General features: G+C 44.6%; 1 protein-coding gene across 5 annotated transcripts in view; it reads left to right on the top strand.

Annotated features, from left to right (window-relative positions):
* The window catches only part of RAI14 (retinoic acid induced 14), a 156293-nt gene that overhangs the window by 115372 nt on the left and 18392 nt on the right, over window positions 1–22529 (top strand). For 3 of the 5 annotated variants that reach the window (XM_075066893.1, XM_075066896.1, XM_075066894.1), the window contains 5 exons: window positions 435–505; window positions 11943–12049; window positions 20211–20389; window positions 21181–21209; window positions 22187–22273. In XM_075066893.1, coding sequence (XP_074922994.1) covers window positions 435–505; window positions 11943–12049; window positions 20211–20389; window positions 21181–21209; window positions 22187–22273 — 473 coding nt within the window. The remainder of the gene's footprint in view (window positions 1–434; window positions 506–11942; window positions 12050–20210; window positions 20390–21180; window positions 21210–22186; window positions 22274–22529) is intronic. The other 2 variants (XM_075066895.1, XM_075066897.1) reach the window with 1 other exon arrangement.

Below are 22529 nucleotides of genomic sequence, written 5' to 3' on the forward strand. Positions count from 1 at the left end.
GAAAGAAGATGCTGTAATGTATTACGGGTCAAGTTGTTCAGGTTTTTGGGCAGTAGACTATCCTCTTATGCTACTTTGGGCCTTGATTACTAGTTTATTTTAAAATATAACTTGCTTTTCACAATTCATGCTCTTTGTTTTCTGCCCACCCTCCTTCTGCTTGGACAGTAAAAAGAGATGAATCAATTTGATTGGTTAGTTCTCAGACACTGGCATAATGCTGCAGTCTTTCGTTTGCAAGCAGGCAGGGAAATGTCTAAATCTGCAAATGCCCTTTCTGTAGATTTTTTTTTTTAAGAGAACTTCTAATATTTTTCACTGTGGATGTTTGAGTTGAACTCTTCGATGCTCCCACCATTATGCACGGGCAATACAGAGACAATAGACTTTAAAAATGGATTTAATTGACTTATATTCTTTTTTTCTTTTTCCAGCTTCGTGTGGCTGCCTTCAAGTAGTTCAACTTTTGTGTGAGCACAAATGCCCAATTAATGTCAAAGATTTGGTATGTATCTCACTGAACACTTTAAAATGGTTTTCCATCTTTCAATCTGGCAAACTTCTATTACAGCAGTTTCTAAGCAATGCTTTTTCTAATTTATCTTATTTCCGTTGGGGGGAAGTTGCCTTTACACTTGACCTTCTGGTGGACACCTGAAAGAGAAGTGCTTCACCATCTAATGCAAAAAAAAGATCAAACTTGCTGCTCATGAAACTGAGGGATTAGTGCTAGTGGCCAGAAACAGGCATATGGCCTTGATCCAAAGCCCACTGGAATCTGTTGGAGTTTTTCCGTTGACTCAGGTTGGCTGTGGTTGAGGCACATTGTGTGGACAAGTCCTGACCAGTAAGTCTCGTCCTTCCACTAACCTTATTACTTACTAGTTGTATTACCATAGCACCTAGGAGCCCTAACCATGGACCAGGATCCTGTTGTGTTACGCACTGTACAAACATCGAGGGAAAAGACAGTTCCTGCCCCTAAAGAGTTTGTAATCTAAGTGTAAGACACGAGATGGATACAGACAGGTTGACAGAGGAATACAAGGAAACAATGAGACAGTACTGGTGAGCATAATATGCAGTGGTGTCAGCATGCCAACAGCCTAACTATTATGAATCTTTTTATAGGTTTCACAGTTGATTAAAAGCTTGGTGCCTAATTTATTGTACTAATTAGCCTGTCGAGAGAGTTGCTAGAAAACAGCTAAAGACTACCCCATCTCCACTATAGAAGAAAATGAAAATTCTCTCTCCTTTTATAGAGAAAAGCTATCAAATGAGTGCCAGGTGTCAGCCCTTCTCATTTCCCCCATTTGTAAGGCAAAAGTCTGTCAAAGTTAGACTCAGGACTCAAAGTTTGTCAGACCACTCTGTTTTATTAGCACAGCGCTCTGCTAATAACACCCAGATAATTCCCAGTCTCTGTTAAGGCCTGAGTTAATTGTGTCTAATTTGCATATTAATTCGAGTTCAGCAGTCTCTCTTTGGAGTCTGTTTTTGAAGTTTTTTTGTTGCAAAACTGCCACCTTCAAGTCTGTCACTGAGTGGTTAGAGAGGTTGAAGTGTTCTCCCACTGGTTTTTGAATGTTAAATGATTCCTGATGTCAGATTTTGTGTCCATTTATTCTTTTGCGTAGAGACTGTCCGGTTTGGCCAATGTACATGGCAGAGGGGCATTGCTGGCACATGATGGCATATATCACGTTGGTAGATGTGCAGGTGAACGAACCCCTGATGGCTATGGCTGATGTGATTAGGTCCTATGATGGTGTCACTTGAAAATCGATATGTGGACGACACCAGCAGCCGAGGAATCAGGCACACCAGAGGTGCATGTTGGAGGCAGGGCCCTTCTGGTTCTGACAAACCTCAACTGAGGAACTGCAGTCCACAGTTTATATGTCCACCAGGCACGCAGGCGACTTAGGCTCTCAGTACTGCTTCTTCTATGCGGCCTTGCTTTATGTAGTTCGTCTGCTCTGGCAACCCTTACAAGAGCGTAGATTGTAAGGTATTGCAGGCTGGTTTCCTCTACATTTTCATCTTTCTGGGAGTCACAATTGACTCTTCATGGTGGTTGAGGTGATTTGGTTCACTGAGGTGGTGCATTCTCACACTGCGAAGCATGTATCCACTCTGATGATTTGCCAGACAGTTTAACAGCCGTCCAGGGTAGTAGAGCAGCTTGGCCTGCATGATTTCTTTGATGTTTCTTTAAGTCTTATTTACTTACTTCTTTCTTGACTTTCTGGCTTATAACAATGGCCATTCACACCTTATCTCTTTCCTGATGACATACTTTCTTCATTCTCACAAACAGACTGAGAAATACAAACAGTAGTATTTGTACTATCGATGCAAAAAAGCATTGCAAATGAACCTTGCTAAGTTTTACAAGTTTAATAACCAAGACAAATTTAACATTGAGCCCAGGCCTTTCAATATTTTCTCTAATTTACTTTAACATTAGACACAATAGAGACATCCTTGTCTCTTACTACCTAAATTCTTAAAACAAATAGTTAGAGAGGGCCCAATTTGTAATGCATTATGGAAAACAGATTTATACCCAGAGGTCATTTCTTTCTGATATTAAAAAGGTGGCTAGCGGATGAAATCAAATCAGACAATTAATTTCTCTAGTACATTATAAAATTCCAGTCTCCTACATATTCCCCTTTTTGACACTAAGATTATTAATCGCCATATCACTTCTATTAGTCCACATAATAGAAAATACTGGGAGGTGATTTTGGGGCCTGTGGCTTTAGCTTTGCACACATTTGTTTTATCCACCAGCACATTTTAAAACATTTCAATTAAACACATACATTTACAGCCCAAAACAATCTGGTAGTAACATTAATGGCCAGTAGTGTGGGGGACCATCCAGAAATGTTATACCCAGTGGTAAGCTGTTTACGTTTTTCATGCCCAGTGGCAATTCTTTAACACTACATTGCGTGTATAATATGAATTGGTCCCCATTTTCCAATTTTTTTTTCTAGGAACTATGTTACCTTTTTACCTTTTAACAGAGATTGGTACTGTTTTGCCATTCAATCCAAGATGATAGAGAACTCAGCTACAATCAGTGCTTACAGTAAGCTGAGACTTCCCTTTGTTGTGCTGCTGACTGCTACTGTGGCAAATAGTAAATTGTGATTATTGGTAAACACTCAGTACTTATATTGCATTACATTTTCTTCTGGTTTACTAACACTTTTAAACAATTTTCCCCAAGAATTAACACACCCACACTAGCCATTATACATTACTTTGTCTCATTATAATTTTTATTTCACATACGGGGCCCTGGGCCTGGCGTCTGAGTTCGGCTCGGGCAGCCCGAGGTGTGCGGCATTCCTGAAATAAATTAAATGAGACCAAAGTACTGTATAATGGGCTATGTGTGTGTTAATTCTTGGGGAAATTTGTTTTAAAAAGTTGTAGATAAACCACCAGAAGACAAATGTTAGCCAATAATACGTGTACCAAAATCCACCATATCCAAGCCAAGACAAAACACTACAAAGATCAATCCCTAGATTGCCGCAGGGCTACATTTTGATCACTTTCAGAATGTGTTCATAGTCAATAGTACACAACAAAACTTACTCAGTATAGTATATGTATGCTTACAGGGTAAGAACTATTCGCGTCCAAAGTTATCATGACACACATTTGTACGCCCTCTAGAACAATGCGGGTAGTTCTACACCAAAGGTTACAGCTACATTACATATATTCGGTAGAATAAATAGATTAAGAGCCTCGATTGATATGCTAAACTTCAAAATGTCAGTCTTATATACATACCTTCTAATTATACACTATGTTATGACTTATCACCATCGCACTCATAAACTTTCACCGCTAGACTGCATACACATATAGCATAACTAGCATGGCATGTCCACAATAATCTTACATTACACATTATAGTCTGGGCAGGCTTTTTTAATTATTGGAAACTTGAAGTGTGTCCATTACCAGCTGCCAGGTGATGAAGCCCTTGAAAATCGTTATAATTTCGATTTTTTTCATAGTCTCTGGATATTTTCCTAATTAGTCTCTTGACTTTATTTTGAACATCATTCTTTTTATAGTTATTTACCATTTTTTTACACACAACTTTTAGAAGGCAATAAAACTCCTTGCATGGAAATATATGAGTTACATTATAAACCAGAAGAAAAAAGAGCGGATATAGCCTGCGATTTAAATGGCATGTAGACATGTGCTGTACTTCAAATAGTTTTTAAAGTATTCATTATGGTCATAATCCTGAATGGTGGTCAGCCCCTGCAATGTATTTGGGGAGACGCCCTATTTACTGATTAGAAGTTACTTAAATCCTTCCAGTAATACTCACAACATACTATATTCGTTTCTACCGTACAGAAGGAATATTCGTTATGAATAGCATATGTAAAATACTATAAAAATAATTTATTGGGAACAGAAGCCAATTTTCAAAACATTATTAACTTAAGTGTTTAATTAAAAATAGCCATTTCAAAGTGGCCTTGCACGCATTATGGCTTCTGGCCTGTAGAATATTCATAATAAGAAACAAAGTAAATTTTTGTTCTAAAATAAAGAGAGTTTCTAAAACCCAGTGTTTTTACTTTTTTAGCAGTTTAAGTAAAAAATATATGGACAACTTTGAATTGTCAAAATAATCTCACTCCGTGGCTGAAGACAAGTTTGAGGATGGGCTGGAATTGCGCAGAACCCAGCCTTTTAGAAAAAAATATAAGGGTCTGAGGCCTTTAATCACCATGTTTTCTATGTTTCCTGCCTGTAAAACGATAAGCAATTGTTCAATTGTGACCCAGACCTTAAAACACCCAGCACAGCGAGGACATGCGCGCAAATCCTAGAGGCGCTATGTTTGGAGCGCATGACCTTCGGTCTGAAAAACCCTGATGAGGGAAACTGCAGTCCAAGTTTATGTCACTCAGATCAAGCAAGTCGCGCTCAGCTCGATATAACTAGCTATCTCGACTTGGCCTTGCTTTAGGATCTGCCGTGCTGCTTCTGGCAAAACACCTTAATAACACGAGAAACGTAGAATTGTAGTGATTTGCAGGTCTGTTCCTTGTCTACTCTTCTTTGTGGGATGTTCAATAATCGGACTTGCTGTGGTCCTGATGTTGGTATTTGGTTCTACTGGGGTGTGTCTAATCTTACATCCTCCGAAACTGCAATGCATATACCCACTATCCTGCGATCGACCAGACAGTTTAAACAGCCGTCTGGCGTAGTAAGTCAGTGCCTGAGATTCTACTTTTGAGCTCTTTGTAAAGTTCCTTTGTGCTTCTATTTTCTCCTTCGCTCGGCCACAAAACAGTTGGCCTATCATCGACCTTATCCTTTTCTCTGATCTCATGAATTCGCATTCACACAAAAACAGAGTTGAGAAAACACAGTAGTTTATCATCATCAAATAAAAAATGCAAATTTAAACCTTAGCTATAAGTTTTTACAATCAATAACCAAGACAATTTTACATTGAGACCTTTGCACAGGCCTTAAGTGTTTCTCTAATCAAATTTCTTTAATGTAGAGTACAATAGAAATCTGTCATCTGTACTAACTAAAACTAAAACAAAAATCATAGAAGAATTATGTTGGAAGGGACCTCAAGAAGGTCATCTAGTCCAACCCGCTCTCAAAGTAGGACCAATCCCAGACAGATTTTTGATCCCTTTCTGTAAATGACCCCCTCAAGATTGAACTCAAAAACTCTGGTTTAGCAGGCACAATCTCAAACCAACTGAGCTATCCCCTGAGAGTTAAACAGAGGGCCCAATTGTAAATGCAATATGGAAAACAGAATCTTATAGTCCCGAGGTCATTTCTTCTGCCTATCTCAAGAGGGTAGCTACAGGATGAAATCAAATCGACATTAATGTCTTACTGACATTATAAAATTTTCCGCTCCTACATATCCTGCTTTTATCACTAGATCTATTAACTCGCCACGTGTCACTTTTTTTTAGTTCCATGTTGCAATAAAAAAATACTGGGAGTGAGTTGGGCATATGGCTTCTCCACTTTGCAATTACATTTGTTCTTATCAACAGCAACATTTTAAAACGTTCATTAAACACATACAGTTTCCAAACCAAAAACAATTAGGGATAGTAACATTAGTATGCCAGTAGTTGTGGGAGACCATCCAGAAAATATGTTATACCAATGGTAAGCTGTTATGTTTTTCTGCAGTGGCAATTCTTAACATATTCCCATTTGCGTGTATAATATGAATGGTTCAGTTTTTCATTTTCCCTTTTTTTTTAAGGAACTATGTTACCTTTTTACCTTTTAACAGATGATTGGCAACTGTTTGCCATTCAATGCCAAGATTGATAGAGAACATAGCTAAATCAGTGCGCATAGTAAGCTGAGTATCAGAGGGGTAGCCGTGTTAGTCTGGATCTGTGAAAGCAGCAGAGAATCCTGTGGCACCTCTGTTAGTCTATAAGGTGCCACAGGATTCTCTGCTGCTTTCATAGTAAGCTGAGACTTTTTGGTTGTGGCAAATTGTAAATGTGATTATTGGTGTAAACAGTACTTACATTACATGTACATTTGTCTACTGGTGGGTTGCTAACACTTTCATTCTTTTAAAACACTTCTTTCCAAGAATTAACACATGCACATTGCCCATTATACAATAGTTTGGTCTAATTATTAATTTTATCCCACATACAGGATTCTAGTGAGATGTCTTTACTATAGGGCTTTGGAGCAATAGGCATGGATAAGCATACCCACTTTTGAGGAGTCCACTTGGTACAACCTCTGGTGTCCAATAGTTCCCCTTCCTCCCCAGCCCACTGGCTTGAGGTCCAGGGCAGCCTGAAAGATCCCAGGTGCAATCTGGGGAGTGGGCTAACTTTCCATATCTTTGCTTCCAGAGCCTGTTAGTGTGTGATTTTAACAATTTCTTCACTTAACAAATTTGGTCTCACAGTACTGTAGACATACTGCATCCATTTATATTGATAGGTATTAAACAATGACCTTTTCCTTTGCTTTAACAGATGAATCAAAACCTTAATATTTTCTGATATTACCCAAAACATCTTATGTTCTAAACATCTGCATTTCAGTACATTCCATAGCTATTGCAGTATGTTTTTTTTACTTTCATTTGTTTTTGTAATAGGTTGTTCTGTAGCTGGTATTAGCTTTTTCTGATTTTCTGAAAGACAAAAATAACATTTTTCTACCCCTTTCAGGGTGGCATTGATTATTGCTTAAAAGATTCCTTTCTTTTACAAATACCCTTGGTGACTGCAGGTAAAACAGAGGAATTACTCCAATATTTTCCTATGTTTTTTTCGTTCTATAGGCAGGCCAGGTTTTAATGGCTTCTACTTTTTAAGGGTTATGGGGAAATTATCCCACTGTGTAGTCATTAAATTCATGAGGTGGTGTACCTCAGTTTTAACTCTTATATATCAGACCAAATTTGTAATGTTTTTCCTGCTGTGTTAAACTTTAAGTTTATTCATAGCTAATAGCTGAGAAGCATCATTACCATATTACTTTAAAGGATTTTTCCAAAAATCATACACACTATACGTTGTGACAGGGGTACTTACTAACATTACATTTATTTCAACGTTTAATATTAATAATAACATTAGCGTCAAATCTGTTAAAGATATCTTGTTATACCATGTCTTTTATTTAGGCAATTTCTTTTGTGCTGGCAGTTCTCACATTCCTTTATCAGTTAGTTAATTTGCATCAATACAGGCTTGGCTTTTGGATTCAAAGCCATCAGCAGAGCTCAGAGACTGTCTTAAAAGGGACACAATCAATTTCCACCAGAGTTTTGATTTCTTTTCACTTTCAACTCCTTTTACAAAACACACAGAGATCTGAAAAAGAAAACACAGTCTATTGCGGCTCTTTTTGGAGCCCTAATAGGATTTTAATTCAGTAGCATGTTTCATTTGTATTTCTTTTACCCTTTCTACAATATACACTGCACGTGTCCTAGGGAAAATGCACATTCCTTCTATATTATAACTTTTAAAACATTAGCCATATCAACTTTTACATAAGGTGTAACTGTTTCTTTTGTTCTTACAGAGTTTTCATGTGCCCTTATCAAAGTGACAGTCTGATTACACAGATCCATTTTAAGGCTCAGGCCATGGCTACACTTACATTTTTGCAGCACTGGTAGTTACAGCTGTGGTCGTACAGCTGTGTAGGACCAGCGCTGCAGTGTGTCCACATTGACAGCGACCAGTGCTGCAGTGTGTCCACACTTGCAGCATTTGCAGCGCTGTTGTGAGTGGTGCATTGTGGGCAGCTATCCCACAGAGCACCTCGTCCCATTTTGGCGCAGTGGTGTGAGAAGGGGACGGAAGAGTGCGGTCATTCCGCTTCCCTGTTCCCAACGACCACGTGCTTGCACGCTTCCCTTTGACGCGTTTGGTGCCATTGTGAGTCTGCCGTGATTCAAGTAGAAAATGGATGCTCCGAACTGCCTGAGCGTGATTTGCTGAGAATGTTTGCCAGCACATCACGTCTGGCAGTTGAGCTATTCTTATGTTCCAAGTGACAATAGAGGAGAGCTCAGATGAGAAATTGATAGATGCGGCTGAACGCGCCTGACACTAATGCTTGTGGCAGTAAACGGACGGCTCAGCACCGTGGAATGCGCCTTTGGCTCGGGAAACAAAGCATCGGAGTGGTGGGATCACATCTGGTCATGCAAGTCTGGGATGACGAGCACTGGCTTGCAGAAGACTTTAGGATGAGAAAAGCCACTTTCAATGGGACTGTGTGCTGACCTCGCCTAACCCATGCAGCGCAGGAACGAGACTGAGAGCTTCCCTGTCAGTGGAGAAGCGGGTGGCTATGGCATGTGGAACTGCAAATCCAGACAGCTACCGATCGGGTCACAAAACCAGTTTGGAGTGGGATAAGGTCGACCAGGTTGGAATGAGTGGTGATGCAAGTGGAGCCATTCATCGCATCCTCTAAGAAAAACCGTGACTCTGGGGAATGTGCAGAGACATTGTGGATGGCTTGGGCATAGAAAGTTCTAACTGTGGAGGCATAGAATGGGGACGCATATTCCGATTCTAGCACACAACGCCCACCTGGCATCTTCGAGTACATTAATCGGAAGGGTATTTCTTATTGTTTCTCAGCAGGTGCTTGTAGATCACCGCTAGGCGTGTTTCACGACCATTTACACAGGATGGCACTGGAAAGGTGCATGATGCACGCATGCTTTCAGAACAAGTGGCATGTTCAGGAAGCTCAGGCAGGGGACTTTTTTCCCCAGACTGGAAGATCACAGGTGGGGAAAGTCGAAAATGAGACCGATTGTGATCCTTGGAAGACACCGCTTAATCCCGGTTGAATGGCCTTGGCTCATGAAAACCCCTATACAGGGGACTGACAACGGAGCAAGGACGTTCAACTACAGGCTGACCGTGTGCAGAATGAAGCACCGTGGAGTTGTGCCTTTTGGCAAGTTTAAACCGGGAAGATGGAGAAGTCTCTACGAACTAGACCGTGGGAAAGCACACATCCGCAGCGATTATAAGCGTGTGACTGTATCTCCCATAATATTTGTGAAGGAAGGGTGAAACCTCAGTGACGAATGGCACTCTGAGGTTCAACACGCCTGGAGGCTGGAAATTTGCAACAGCCAGAGAGCAGCTACTAAGAGAGCGCCAGCACACGCTACACAGGCATTAGGGATGCCTTAAAGGAGCCATTTGAAGGCTGATAAGCAACAGTAAGTTGGGTGCTCATCCACACAAGCAGTTAAGTGCAGTGGTTGCAATGATTTGCAGTGCCCTTTTTTCAACTTTGTGGTACAGTATGTTTGTTAATTTTCCTGTAATAATAAAACTTTAATAAGAGACAAGAAATCTTATATTCAAAATACAGTAACATAACTCTGTTTTATTAGCACAGCACTCTGCTAATAACATCCAGATAATGTGAAGCACCATGCAAGACACAAAACTATCTTATTTATGCAGATAAAAGGGCGAGCACGACGGTGAACAAGAATAACAATTAGGAGCAGAATCTGATAAGTTTACCTGGGCTAGCCATGCATATCTTATTTCCTTACTAACTATTACCGATCTTCTGTTAATGTTTTGCCATTAGCACCCTTGTTTATGCCTAATGTTTCTTTTCCTGGCACCTGTATTTCAACATTTATTTCTGCTTAAAGGCACATGCAACATTTCTTTAATCCATTCCTATTGTTACAATATAATTAATTCTACGTTCACAGGTCACAGCTATAGTGAGCCCTTGCGCGTGAAATGTATCTTGAATTTGAGGCGGTGAATCACCTCGTGTGTGGCATAGATCGTTATTATAAAGCACACTCTGGATTGCACCCTTGTGCTTGCCCTGATAACACACAACCCACTCCACATGTAACTTGTATATACTCAGGGGTGCTGGAACAATTCTTATAGTGGGGGCGCTGAGAACCATTGACCCAAATTCTAAGTCCTGTATATGATGGAAATCGCTTCAAGCCATGGGGTGGTGCAGCACCCCTAATTCTAGCACCTATGTGTATACACAGTGACACTTAATACTTGCTCATGTTGTTGACTTTGGAATTAAGAGTTTATATTATCATGCTGGAGGGATTGATGTTCCCTGTGCCGCCTTATTAGTTGGAGGTAAGGGAAGCTCTTTGTGGTGGTGTGGATTTTTTGCTTTCAGTGGAAACATGCTATGTGGACATGAGGGTATGGTTGAAGAGTGCCTCAGGACTTGGCATGTCTTTTCTCTTCAGTGTTTGTGGGAGTGGAAAGAAATATCATGCTTAAACCTTCCTGTTAAACAAAGTTTTCGTTTACGGACTAGCTAACAAGAGACCGAATAATGCATATCCATCTATATATCTTAGGCCCTTTTATTGCCTTGGATGTTATTACCATAGCATCTGAGCACCTTTCTATCTTTGATGTGTTAGCTTCACAATAGCCCTGTGAGCTAGGGAAGTGTTGTTATCCTCACTTTATAGATGGGGAACTGAGACACAAAGACACTAAGTGCTTTGCCCTAGGTCAGACAAGACATTTGTGATGGAGCAGAAAATTGAACCCACATCTTCCAGGCTAGCACCCTATCACTGGACCATCTGTCTCTGAATCCACAGAGACATTGTGGATGGAGTCCACTTTTGCTGGCTGTACTCTGTATCCTTAAGGTTTCAGAGAAGTTAATTTAAAGTAGAGTAGCCGCCATGACACGTCCATGGACAACAAAAATCACTGAGTGGCATCCAAGCTTTTGAGGTTCTCCTAAAAAATTATATCTTGCATGACAGACTGGTGGCGTTCCAGAGTTCAGGCATAAAAACACTCATCCATGCCGTCTGAACTCAATTTCATTTCTCCAGTCAGAGAAACTTCTTCCTTCCCACGTGCCATACCTGGTATTGGGTCTGTCACAAAACTTATACTTAGAATTTGTCTCACTTGAAGACTTGTCTAGTGTGAAACCTTGACCTTTTGATTTTATTTACCTAATTAGTGTTTAAACTTACCACTTATTGTGGAAATATTTCTTTAGAAATTAAATGACTTATCTAGTACCTAAGAGACCTGCTGTGACCCGCTGTAGAGTTAACCAAAGAACAAAGGGAGAACCAGCAGCATTCCTAAAACTGTGCTGACTGATATCTCTGTGGATGCTAAGGGATTAAATTAAGCCAAATTACATGCTACTTGTTTCATAACAAATGAAAGAAGAAAAATCCATTATTTATGAAGGGGAAATTGTACTGGATATGCCTTACAATTCATGCTCTGTAGCAGCAAGGGTCATAATTAACATTTAAATTAACTGGGAGTTGTTTTTTTGGGGGGTGGATGGATTCACTTTTGTTCATAGTTTTTTAAATGTGTTCCTAGGATGGGAATATACCCCTGCTGCTCGCAGTACAAAATGGCCATGCTGAGATATGTAAACATCTTCTGGATCATGGAGCGGACATCAATTCCAGGGACAAAAATGGAAGGTACAACAAAATAGCTTTGTTGTATTAATGAATTCCATGATATTGACCTTTTGAAATGAAGTTTTTCTTTTTTCATCATACTTCCCCAGAACTGTCATTAATAGTAAATGCTGACAATTGTATAAGAGGTGTCACCTGGCTGTGACAGAAGGCTTGGTGTGTGTGCGGAGAGTTGTGGCTAAAGTAAAATTTGAAAGGGGCCAGCTGGCCCCTTTAAGACAGTCTTCAGACTTCCAGAGTGGTGTAAAATGGGAGCAAATCACACTTAAGTGTCCCTCCTACAAGAATCTGGCCAATAACGTTCATATATGCTCTTTTGAAGGCTGCTTGGTTTTCTCCACTGGATTTTTCCCATGTCTGACTTGAGTCCACATTTCCAAGTTGGCTCCAGTAACTACAAGACTTGTTTCTAGAAGGCTTTTTCCTATCTAAAAGGCCACTGAAGTACAGTGATGATCAGATGCTGGAAAACTGCAAGAGCAGACACAGCAAAGGACTCCACGATGGAAATGCTGGCTTCTCTATAGCTGCACCATTTAGTAATATGTTCAATTTTTTTAGGCTCCTGATTTGTCAAAATTGCTTTTTAAACAAGAGTATCCCGTGAGCATTTCTCCACTTTTTCTTTTTACTATTTTGTTGATGGAATTTACATTTTTTTAAATGTATGAACTGTTTTATAAACCAGTATTGAAATTGCCACAGCAAAATGGATTGCCAAAGAGCTTTGTCATTTACACTTTGTAATGCACGGTAAGATGATTTAGAGCACTTTACTATTCTTTGGCAGCAGATGGGAAAAATAAGAGTTAGCCCTTACTTTGGACTGATACAGACTAAGTGCATTGGAGCAGTGTTTTGTTCTCAGCTTTTCTAAGATGAAAACTAGCCCCTTTGTCCAGTTGCTGAATGACCTTGTCCTTGTTGTGTGAGCCTACAGTGCTGTCCACTCTGAGATCTCTCTACCTTTTGCTCCCAGGCTTTCTGTTGACTCTATGGAAACTCTTGAAAGTTCATTGTCCACTTGTGTGAGAGCATTTTCATTTTTTTAGAAAACATTAACAGTGAATAGAAGGGAGGAAGATGGTACTAAATGAGAAACACTGGTTTTCTTTTTGCCCTCTCCTCATCTTATGAAGACTAGCTGAATGTATTATATATCAAATTTTGCCGATCTATATATATCTATATCTATCTATCTATAGATAGATATGTCACTAACTTATTATGTAAGCTCTCTTAGTATGAAAAAATAAAAATTGGAGTTGTCCAACTTGGATATCCTGTCCAAATTCCAATTGGACAATTACACTGCCCGTCTAAAATCATCTCCGCAATTTCATTTAAATATGATAGTCTGCACTTTCCTCCCTTCCATTACTGTTTTAACACACGGCAGTGCAACTGCCATCTTCCCACCATGCTTCTGCCCCCACATGGTGGGTGAAAGGATTGCTATAATCTTTTGACAAATATGGAAGGAAACAATTCATTGCTATGATAGTGTTTGCCAGTGTTCTCGTCTGTTTGTTTCAAAGCACAAACAAAAAACACCCATCTATTAGACCTATTTTCAAGTTGGGGGCAGAGTATTTTTCACAGGAGGGTAAACAAATGCTAGTATGCGGTAAAGTACTTTTGATAAAACTCTTCATCCCTGCAAATAACTTGGAAGGATTTTAAAAAAATATAGTGTGCTACTGCATGCAATCCACTATTCCAAGCTCTTAACGCTGTTTGTAGGTTGCCTAGCCTTGGATTTGGGATTGACTGCTAAGTCTTTTGTGGGATAACAAGATATTCTTCTTCGAGTGATTGCTCATATCCATTCCAGTAGGTGTATGTGCCGCGCGTGCATGTTCGTTGGAAGACTTTTACCCTAGCAACTCCAGCGGGCCGGCAGGTCGCCCCCTAGAGTGGCGCCGTCATGGTGGGTAATATATAGCCTGCCGGCCCGCCTGCTCTCAGTTCCTTCTTACTGTCGTGTGGTTGTTGGAACTGTGGAGCGCGGCATAGCTGTCCTCCATGACCCTAGCTTCTCTTCGTTCATCGTTCTACGTTCTAGTTCTAATTATAGTTTACGTAGTATAGTGTATGGTTGTAGTTTATAGTTCTAGTATATAGTTAGCGGGTTCGGGGCGCTAGCCCTCTCCCGCGCCCGGCGCCGGGCTCATGCCTGGTTCGCCGGGGTTCAAACTGTGCTCGGCCTGTAAAAGCCGATGCCCACCAGCGATCCCACGACGCCTGCTTGAAGTGCCTGGGGGAATCGCACATATCCGAGAAGTGCCGCATTTGCAAAGCCTTCAGACCGAGGACCAAGAAGAGCGGAGACCAGCGCCTCAAGACGCTCCTGACGGAAGCGGCACTAACCCTGCGTCCTCGCACTGAGTGCTGCTCCGGCACCGGATCTCTCCGGCGCCACGAGAACGCCACAGCACCGTCTGTTCTCCGGCACCGGCTCACGGAGGAGGCCCTTGACGTCCTCTACCCTGCTAAACAGCCCCGAAAGGAGCACCCGGCGCCGACGCCGCCGTGTTGGCCATGCCAGGGACTTCGTCGACTCCGGCCCCGGCAGGTCCGTCGAGTCCGATCCCTCCCAGCTCCCCGCAAGATCTAGGGTAGAGCTGATGGTCCCGTCCACGCCCCAGACCTTTCGCAGCCAGGGACCTCATCGCCTTAACGGAGCCTGTGCTGCCCCAACCCCCGGCACCGCCAGGGCGGGTTTCTAATCAAAGGGCAAGCCTACACCGAAGCGAGCACTGTCCCTGGACTCTCCGGCTCGGCACCGGTCAATGATCTCACCGATCTCGATCCCGAGGGAGGTCTCGCGGCGCCGCTTGCAGTCCCGGCACCGCCTCCACGACGGCACCAGTCGTATCGCGCGCGCGCAGGTCGTCTTCGCGCCGGTCCCGATACTCCCGGCACCGTTCTGGCTCCAGCCACCGTTACCGGTCACCGGGACTCAAGGAGTCGTTCCCGCCATCGACGTCCAGATCCCGGTTGACCTCCCGCACCGGAACTGGTGGCAGGTCCCGGTCTCGATCGCGGCGCCGGTATGGCTCACGGCACCGATCTCTGGACCGAGGAGGTCTTCGCCGTCTGCAACGCGGGACCGTACCACTCCGCTGGCTCCACCATGGCCTCTCGCCAAGGCTCTGTCCTTCGCGGGTGGACAGTGTGTACCTAGAAGCTGAAAGACCTTCCGCCCTCTTTTCAAGGGTCAGCAGGAGCATGGTCACAGCAGTGGGGCTTCTGGACCCCTGGGCGTATCATCAAGCCCAGGACCCTCAGCAAATTCCCCCATGATTGTCTGTCACAGAGCACAGGGCTCCGGAGGCTACTTCTTCACGGCCTCCTCCATCCCCTACGGAAGAGCGGTCGTGTCCATCCTCCGGATGCTGAAGTCCCGCAAGAGTCAGAAGCGGTGCTCCAGTCAGAGCCGCCTTCTGCCCTGCTTCATACGGACCATCCGAGCCAATGCCACCACCATCTGGCAATCACCGGCTTCCGTTCCCCCGCTGCTCGGGGTGTGGAGCGTAAATACATGGTCCCTTCAAAGGCTATGAGTACTTAATGGTCCACCCGCCCCCGTGTTCCCTCGTCGTTCATCTGTGAATGAGAGGAACGCCATGGACAACAAGCTCCGGCCCCCACAGTTAAGGAGGCGAAGCGTATGGACTGCTTGGCCGCAAGGTCTTATTCCGCAGGAGCCCTGCAGCTGCGGGTCTCCAACCAGCAAGCTCTGCTCAGCCGCTACTCGTACAAACACCTGGTGGCGGCTGATAAGTTTAAGGAGCTCCTCCCACAAGACGCTCGTCAGGAGTTCGCCGCTCTCCTTGATGAGGGGGAAAAAGGCTCACGCACTTCCCTACAGGCGGCTTTGGACGCAGCAGATCGGCCGCCAGAACTTTGGCCTCCGGAGTCACTATGCGCCGCATCTCGTGGCTTTCAGTCTCTGGCCTTCCTCCGGAACTCCAATATACCATCCAGGACCTTCCGTTGAGGCCAGGCCTGTTTTCGACAAGACTGACCCTCGGCTGCAAAGCCTCAAAGATAATAGGGTCATTATGTGTGCCCTAGGGATGCATACCGGTAACCCAGCGTAGACCATTCAGGCCTCAGCAGCAGTACAGGCCTTACCCCCACCCAGGCAAAGGCAGGACTAGCCAGCGGCATAGAAACGGCAGGCCGAGACAATCGGGTAACCAGGGGCCAAAGCCAAGGTTCCCTCCAAGCCTTCCTTCGAGCCGAAGCCTCGTTTTGAAGGTGGCCCAAGGGCGCTGTACCAGTTCCTTCCAGAATCCATCTCCTCCCTTCTCAGCCGTCTTTCGTTCTTTCTCCGGCGTGAGTGCCAGCTTACTTCGGACCACTGGGTCCTCCGCACGCTGTGGCTTGGATACCACCTACAGTTTGCTTCGTACCACCCCCCGCTCGTCCCTCTTCAGGGACCCCTCTCACAGCAGATCTCCTCCAGGACGTCGAACGCTCCTGTCAAGGCCATAGAGGAGGTTCCAGAGAACGAGAAGGGCAGGGGATTTTGCTCCCGTCACTTTCTGATCCCCAAGGCCAAGGAGGTCTCAGACCTATCCTCGACCTCGAGAGCTCAACAAATACCTGTCAAGTTGAAGTTCTGCATGTTTCCTTGAGGACCATTATTCCATTCCTGGATCCGGAGACTGTAGCCGCTCCTCGGACATGCAGGACGCATATTTCCATATAGCCATTTTCCCGCCCCATCGGAGGTTCCTTCGCTTCGTTGTCGGCGCGGCGCGGCGCTATCATTCATGGTCCTCCCGTTCAGCCTCTCGACGGCCTCGAGAGTGTTTACAAATGCATGGCCGTAGTCGTCGCCTTTCTTCATCGCAGTCGGACTGATTGCATGTGTTCCCTGCCTCGATGAGTGGCTTATCCGGGGACCCTCAGAGAGACAAGTTCTCGCACACGTCCGCAGGGTCAGCCGCCTTTTCTTGGTCTAGGCCTGATGCTAACGCCGAGAGAGTCCACTCATCCCCTACTCAGAGGATAGAGTTTATCGGCGCAGTTCTAGACTCCACCATAGCCAGGGCCGTTCTCCCCTTGTCGCGGTTCCAGGCTTTGACAGCCATCATCCACAGGCTGCAGGCAGCACCTCTAACCTCCATGCGTACTTGCCTGACACTCTTGGGCCACATGGCGGCCTGCATATTCGTTACGGCGCATGCTCGACTCGCCCCGGCCCCTCCAGTCCTGGCTCATCCCTCAGCTCCGTCCGGCCAGGCGTCCGTTAGATTCAGTAATCACGATTCCCAGGACGTCCTCCTCTCTCTCCAGTGGTATCGTCATGACACACAACACAGAACTAACGTGGGATACAATAACTGGGAGAGCTCCACAGGACTCTGTGATAGAAGCACAAAGCAGGGCGCGTGATAGGAAAATCACAATTCCTTGCCTCATTCATAAAAGTTTGCGAAGAAGTCTTCCCTATTGCTTGTGAGGAATTAATGAGGCCTAGGCCATAAACCTTTTTGAACTTCCGATCCCAATCCTCTATTACCGAGTAGAATGCCCCACTCATCTTGCCATATGTAGTAAGTAGTGTATTGATACTCATACCATGAGACGTGAAGGAAAACAGCACCCAAGAGTGAAAGTGTTTTGCATAGCCACTCTGTTCACTCTAGTCGCTTCCTTTCTCCACTGGGGCTCGGAATACCCTGGCGATTAGTCTCAGCCGGTCTTTTGCTGCCACGAGTGGTCCCTTCGCCGACATCGCCCTTGACGCGCTCTTCCGAAGGTGGGGGGCATCCCCATTGACCATCTTTGCCATCCCCGCAGGACAGGAAGTGCCCGATTTTTGCTCTTTCCAAGGTTCGCGAGCCGGGCTCGTGGCAGACACCTTTCTGATTCCGCTGGGTGATGCAACCTCTTCTATGCGTTCGTCGGTTCCCATGATTCCCCAGGTCTTTGAAGTGACAGGACAAAAAAGGGAAAAGCACTGATCTGATAGGTTCCGCCATGGCCTCGGCAAGCAATTGGTTCTCCTCTGCTGCTGACCTGTCGGTAGCGGACCCGTTTCCCCTGCCTCTTTGACCTGGATCTAGAATCGATCAGCAAAGACCACTGGCCGGCTTTGTCACCCGGACCTCATTTTGCTTGCACCTCTCAGCGTGGCTCCTGCGTGGGCTGAACTAGGTCCGTAGTTGCTTGCTCTCCCCAGTTGAGGCAGGTGCTTACTGGGAAGTAGGAAGCCGTCTACGAGGGCGAATTCACGTAGCCAAATGGAACGTTTTAACGTGCTGCGTGCGCAGAGAGGCGCTTCCACCCCACCGATGTTTTCATCCCAATCGTCCTCTGATACCTTGGGTCGCGTCAGCACAAGGCCCTGGCGGGTATCCTCTCTCCAGCGTTCAACTTATGCGGCTATTTCCACCTTCCACCCAGGGGAGCGACGGCCACTCTGTCTTCTCACACTCGATGATGGCTGACTCCTTAAAAGGGCGGAGCGTCTTTACCCTCAGTCCCACCCCGGCCCCCTCTTGGGATCGTCAACCTGGTGCTTGTCCCGGTCTTATTCCACCGGTTTGAAGCCGCTGGTACGTCGTTCCATCCTTACTTGTCCTGGAAGACAGCATTACTGGGTGGCAAATCACTTCTGCTAGGCGCTAGTCAGAGCTGGCGCGCCCTCGTGGTGGAGCCCCGTATACGGTGTTCCATCGGGACAAAGTACAACGGAGGCGCACCCCTCCTTTCTCCCCAAAGTCTTGTCTCGGCCTTCATGTCAACAGACATAATTCCTACCCGTATTCTTCGAAACCTCATTCGTCTTGCAGGGAGCAGCAGTTACACTCCTTGCGTGTGTAGGGCGCTCGCCTTTTTAAAAGAACGGACCAAACCGTTCGTAAATCCACCCAGCATTTTGGTCGCCTGTTAGCTGAGCGAGTTAAGGGTACCCAGTCTCCCTCGCAGAGGATCTCCTGGGTGATGTTCCGTATAAGGGCATGTTACGACTGCCCGTCTCCCTTCCGGGCCAGGTACTGCCACGTCTACTAGAGCGCAAGCTCATTGACGGCGTTCCTTGCGGGAGTATCGTCAGGGAAATCTGCAGGCAGCAACCTGGTCCTCCATGCACACTTGCTTCCCATTACGCCCTGGTCCAGCAGTCCAGGGATGACGCAGCCTTCGGCTCTGCAGTGTTTACGCACTGTGACCTCTCACTCCGACCCCACTGCCTAGGTAAGGCTTGGGAAATCACCTACTGTGAATGGATATGAGCAATCACTCGAAGAGAAACAGGTTTACTCACCTTTGTAACTGTTGTTCTTCGAGATGTGTTGCTCATATCCATTCCACACCCGCCCTCCTTCCCCACTGTCGGAGTAGCCGGCAAGAAGGAACTGAGGAGCGGGCGGGCCGGCAGGGGTATATATTACCTGCCATGACGGCACCACTTTAGGGGGCGATCTGCCGGCCCGCTGGAGTTGCTAGGGTAAAAGTCTTCCGACGAACGTGCATGCACGGCGCGTACACCTACTGGAATGGATATGAGCAACACATCTCGAAGAACAACAGTGACAAAGGTGAGTAACCGTGTTTTTGGTTTTCTAGAGGAGATTTGGGCTGTCCTCCCTAACTATGCCTCTTATTTATTCTCACAAGGGGCTTTTCAATTTATTTTGCTTTTGGGCTGAAATGAGTAAATCTCCATGATAGTATCTGCGTTCATTTAAAAGCAATGAATGAAATGCAGCTGTATTCAAATAGATGCTCTTGTACTATACCATAACTCTCAGGGCTGTAGTTTGATCTTGGCTCTGGCATCTGACAGACTTTCTAATCAGAAGCTGCTTCTTTGCCACTCCTTTTGAGAACTGGACAACCTGGTGATAAAAGCTGCCAGTCAGGTACCTCCTCTTGGAAATGCAGTGATGAGATGTAAGATGAGGCAAGGTTCAGAATGCCAAATTCCTCAAAAAGACTCTGGGAGTTAGGTGGGGGAGAGCAGGGGCAGGTGTGTGAGGAGAACTGAGGAGAGAAATTGTGCATGTTGATTAAAAAAAAAATATTGGATTTTATGGATGTTTGTCCATGGCACAGGATGTTTTCCCCGCAAAAGTCATATGACGAAGCTACAGCCCTAAGAGTAGAATCTTCACACTTGGGCTCTGTGTGTTTTCTCTAGAACTGCTTTGATGCTGGCTTGTGAAGCTGGAGGCCTTAACATTGTGGAAACCTTGATTAGAAAGGGTGCTGACTTCAGCCTTGTAGATGCCCTTGGACATGATGCCCTACATTACTCGAAGCTCTCTGAGAACGCCGGGATTCAGAGCCTCCTCCTGTCGAAGATCTCTCCAGATGCCGGTATGGGAGAGGAAATAATGTGTCAGTTTTAACTGACCAGATCTGTTTTCAACAAGAAGTGAATTTCCTTTTTGCAATATATTGAAATGAGCTAGTTCTTGCAGATAATGAGCATGGCTGTTTAACTGAGCACTGCACCCAGTTTGCTAGGTGCATCCCAAAATGCAGAAGTGATCCCTGCTCCAAAAAACGTGTAAGCTAGTATCGGAGGGGGCTAGCAAAGCAATAGGGAGCAGCTACGAGGAGGAGGAACAGAGGGAAATTACTGCAGTAACATAGCAAGGGCTAGCACACACCAAGGAGTTGGGCCTTTTATTCTGTGAAGGGAATAAATTAAAGTTCTTAGCTGGCTAATTTTGTTTATGCTTCCCAGTGATGGATGTCATGGAGTGGCCATGTGGACTCTCTCAGGAAGGGTATTCCAAGTACACCTCTACCCCGATTATAACGCGACCCGATATAACATGAATTTGGATTTAACGAGGTAAAGCAGCGCTCCGGGGCGGGGGGGGCTGCGTGCTCCAATGGATCAAACCAAGTTCAGTATAATGTGGTTTCACCTATAACGTGGTAAGATTTTTTGGCTCCCAAGGACAGCGTTATATGAGGGTAGAGGTGTATGTAGGCAGCATGAAAGAAATGCACAAGACTTGTTGGAGAAGCAGACAAATAGGATATCCAGGCTGGCATTGCAGGCAGTCAGGGGTGGGGTGGGGCCACGCAAAGACATTATTTCTTTTTTTCTTAATGGTATTTAACATAAAACAGCTTTTCCTCTCCCTGTTCTACAGATATGAAGTCACCAACAAAGCCAAAGCAGGTATTTGTCTCTTACGTTACTTGAAAATATTCAGACTATACGGGTTTGTAACTTCCTGTGAAAATGATAAATGGCATATGCTTAAAAGCCCTAATAAATGTCACTCTGAGATTTACCTGTAATTACAATGTTCTCTAGTATGAATGTTCAAGTTGCTCATAGTAGAAGCATGTTGCAGAAACATATTGCTTTAATAAGCTTTTTTTTTAACATGGCCTTTTACAAGATTCAATAACCAATCAGCTTTGGGGAGGCAGGAAAAGGGTGCTGGGGGGAAGAGTGTGGTTCTGTGGTCAGGAAGAGGAAGCACAAACTCTTGTGGAAAAACTCAAGACTGGACTTTCTTACACCTTGATTATGGAGACAAGCAGAGGCAAAGCTTTTCAGATTTTCAACATGAAACACATATTCCAAGGTTTCAAGGGGTATTGCTGGGTTGCCCTTTGCGGGAGATCCCAGTGGTGAAAATCCCACCAGATTGAAGCAATAAAAATGCCCTAATAGCGCTTATTAGGGGCATAGTATTTTGGAGGGTGCACACTCCATTAAAGTGAGAAACCATGGAGTGACTGATTCAGGCACTCCCCTTATGGAAGCAATAAGTCTTTCAAGCTGTCCAAACACAAGAGTGGTTGACAGAGAGGAAAAATAATGTCCATTCATGGTCACTTAATTAAGCCGTGAACAAATGAAGTATTTGAGATTACTAGTAAATGCTAAACCTCTCATCAGCTTGTGCTTTTTCACTAAATCTTTTTGTTTTTGCTGAAGCATGAATTGCAAGGGGGGCGGGGGTCATCCTTGTCTTCAAGCATGCTAGTATATTGCCTATTATAGCAATGCAGTTATTGTGGAGAAGATTGAATGAGACAAGGAACAAACTGCTCAAGTTATGTGGGATTTTTAATAAAACCGCTTACTCAGACTTTACTAACCAAACTAACACACTTCCATTCTCTGGCCTGTGAAAATTTCAGCATGACCAAGTCTCTAAATTAAGTTCAGAAAGAAGTGGAACTCCAAAAAAACGCAAGGCCCCACCTCCTCCTATCAGTCCTATCCAGGTAAAGAAAAAGTCCAAGTTTTGATATTTGTAGTGGGATGGGAAAGATCTACAGCATAATGCGAATGATGCTGGCACAGTTTGCTCTGTTGTTTTATATGTCTGTCTCATGTGTCATGAGTAGATTTTTTTTCCTGAGGTTAGGATGACATCTTGAAGGCTACTAGAAATGTGGCATGGCGTAAAAGCTGCACATAAAGGTGGTCTCTTGGAAGGTAAAGGTCGTCTCTTTTGATGAATGGCTTAAAATGCACTTC

This window comes from Chelonoidis abingdonii, chromosome 6 (assembly GCF_003597395.2).
Source record: "Chelonoidis abingdonii isolate Lonesome George chromosome 6, CheloAbing_2.0, whole genome shotgun sequence".
NCBI classification, from domain to species: Eukaryota; Metazoa; Chordata; order Testudines; family Testudinidae; genus Chelonoidis; species Chelonoidis abingdonii.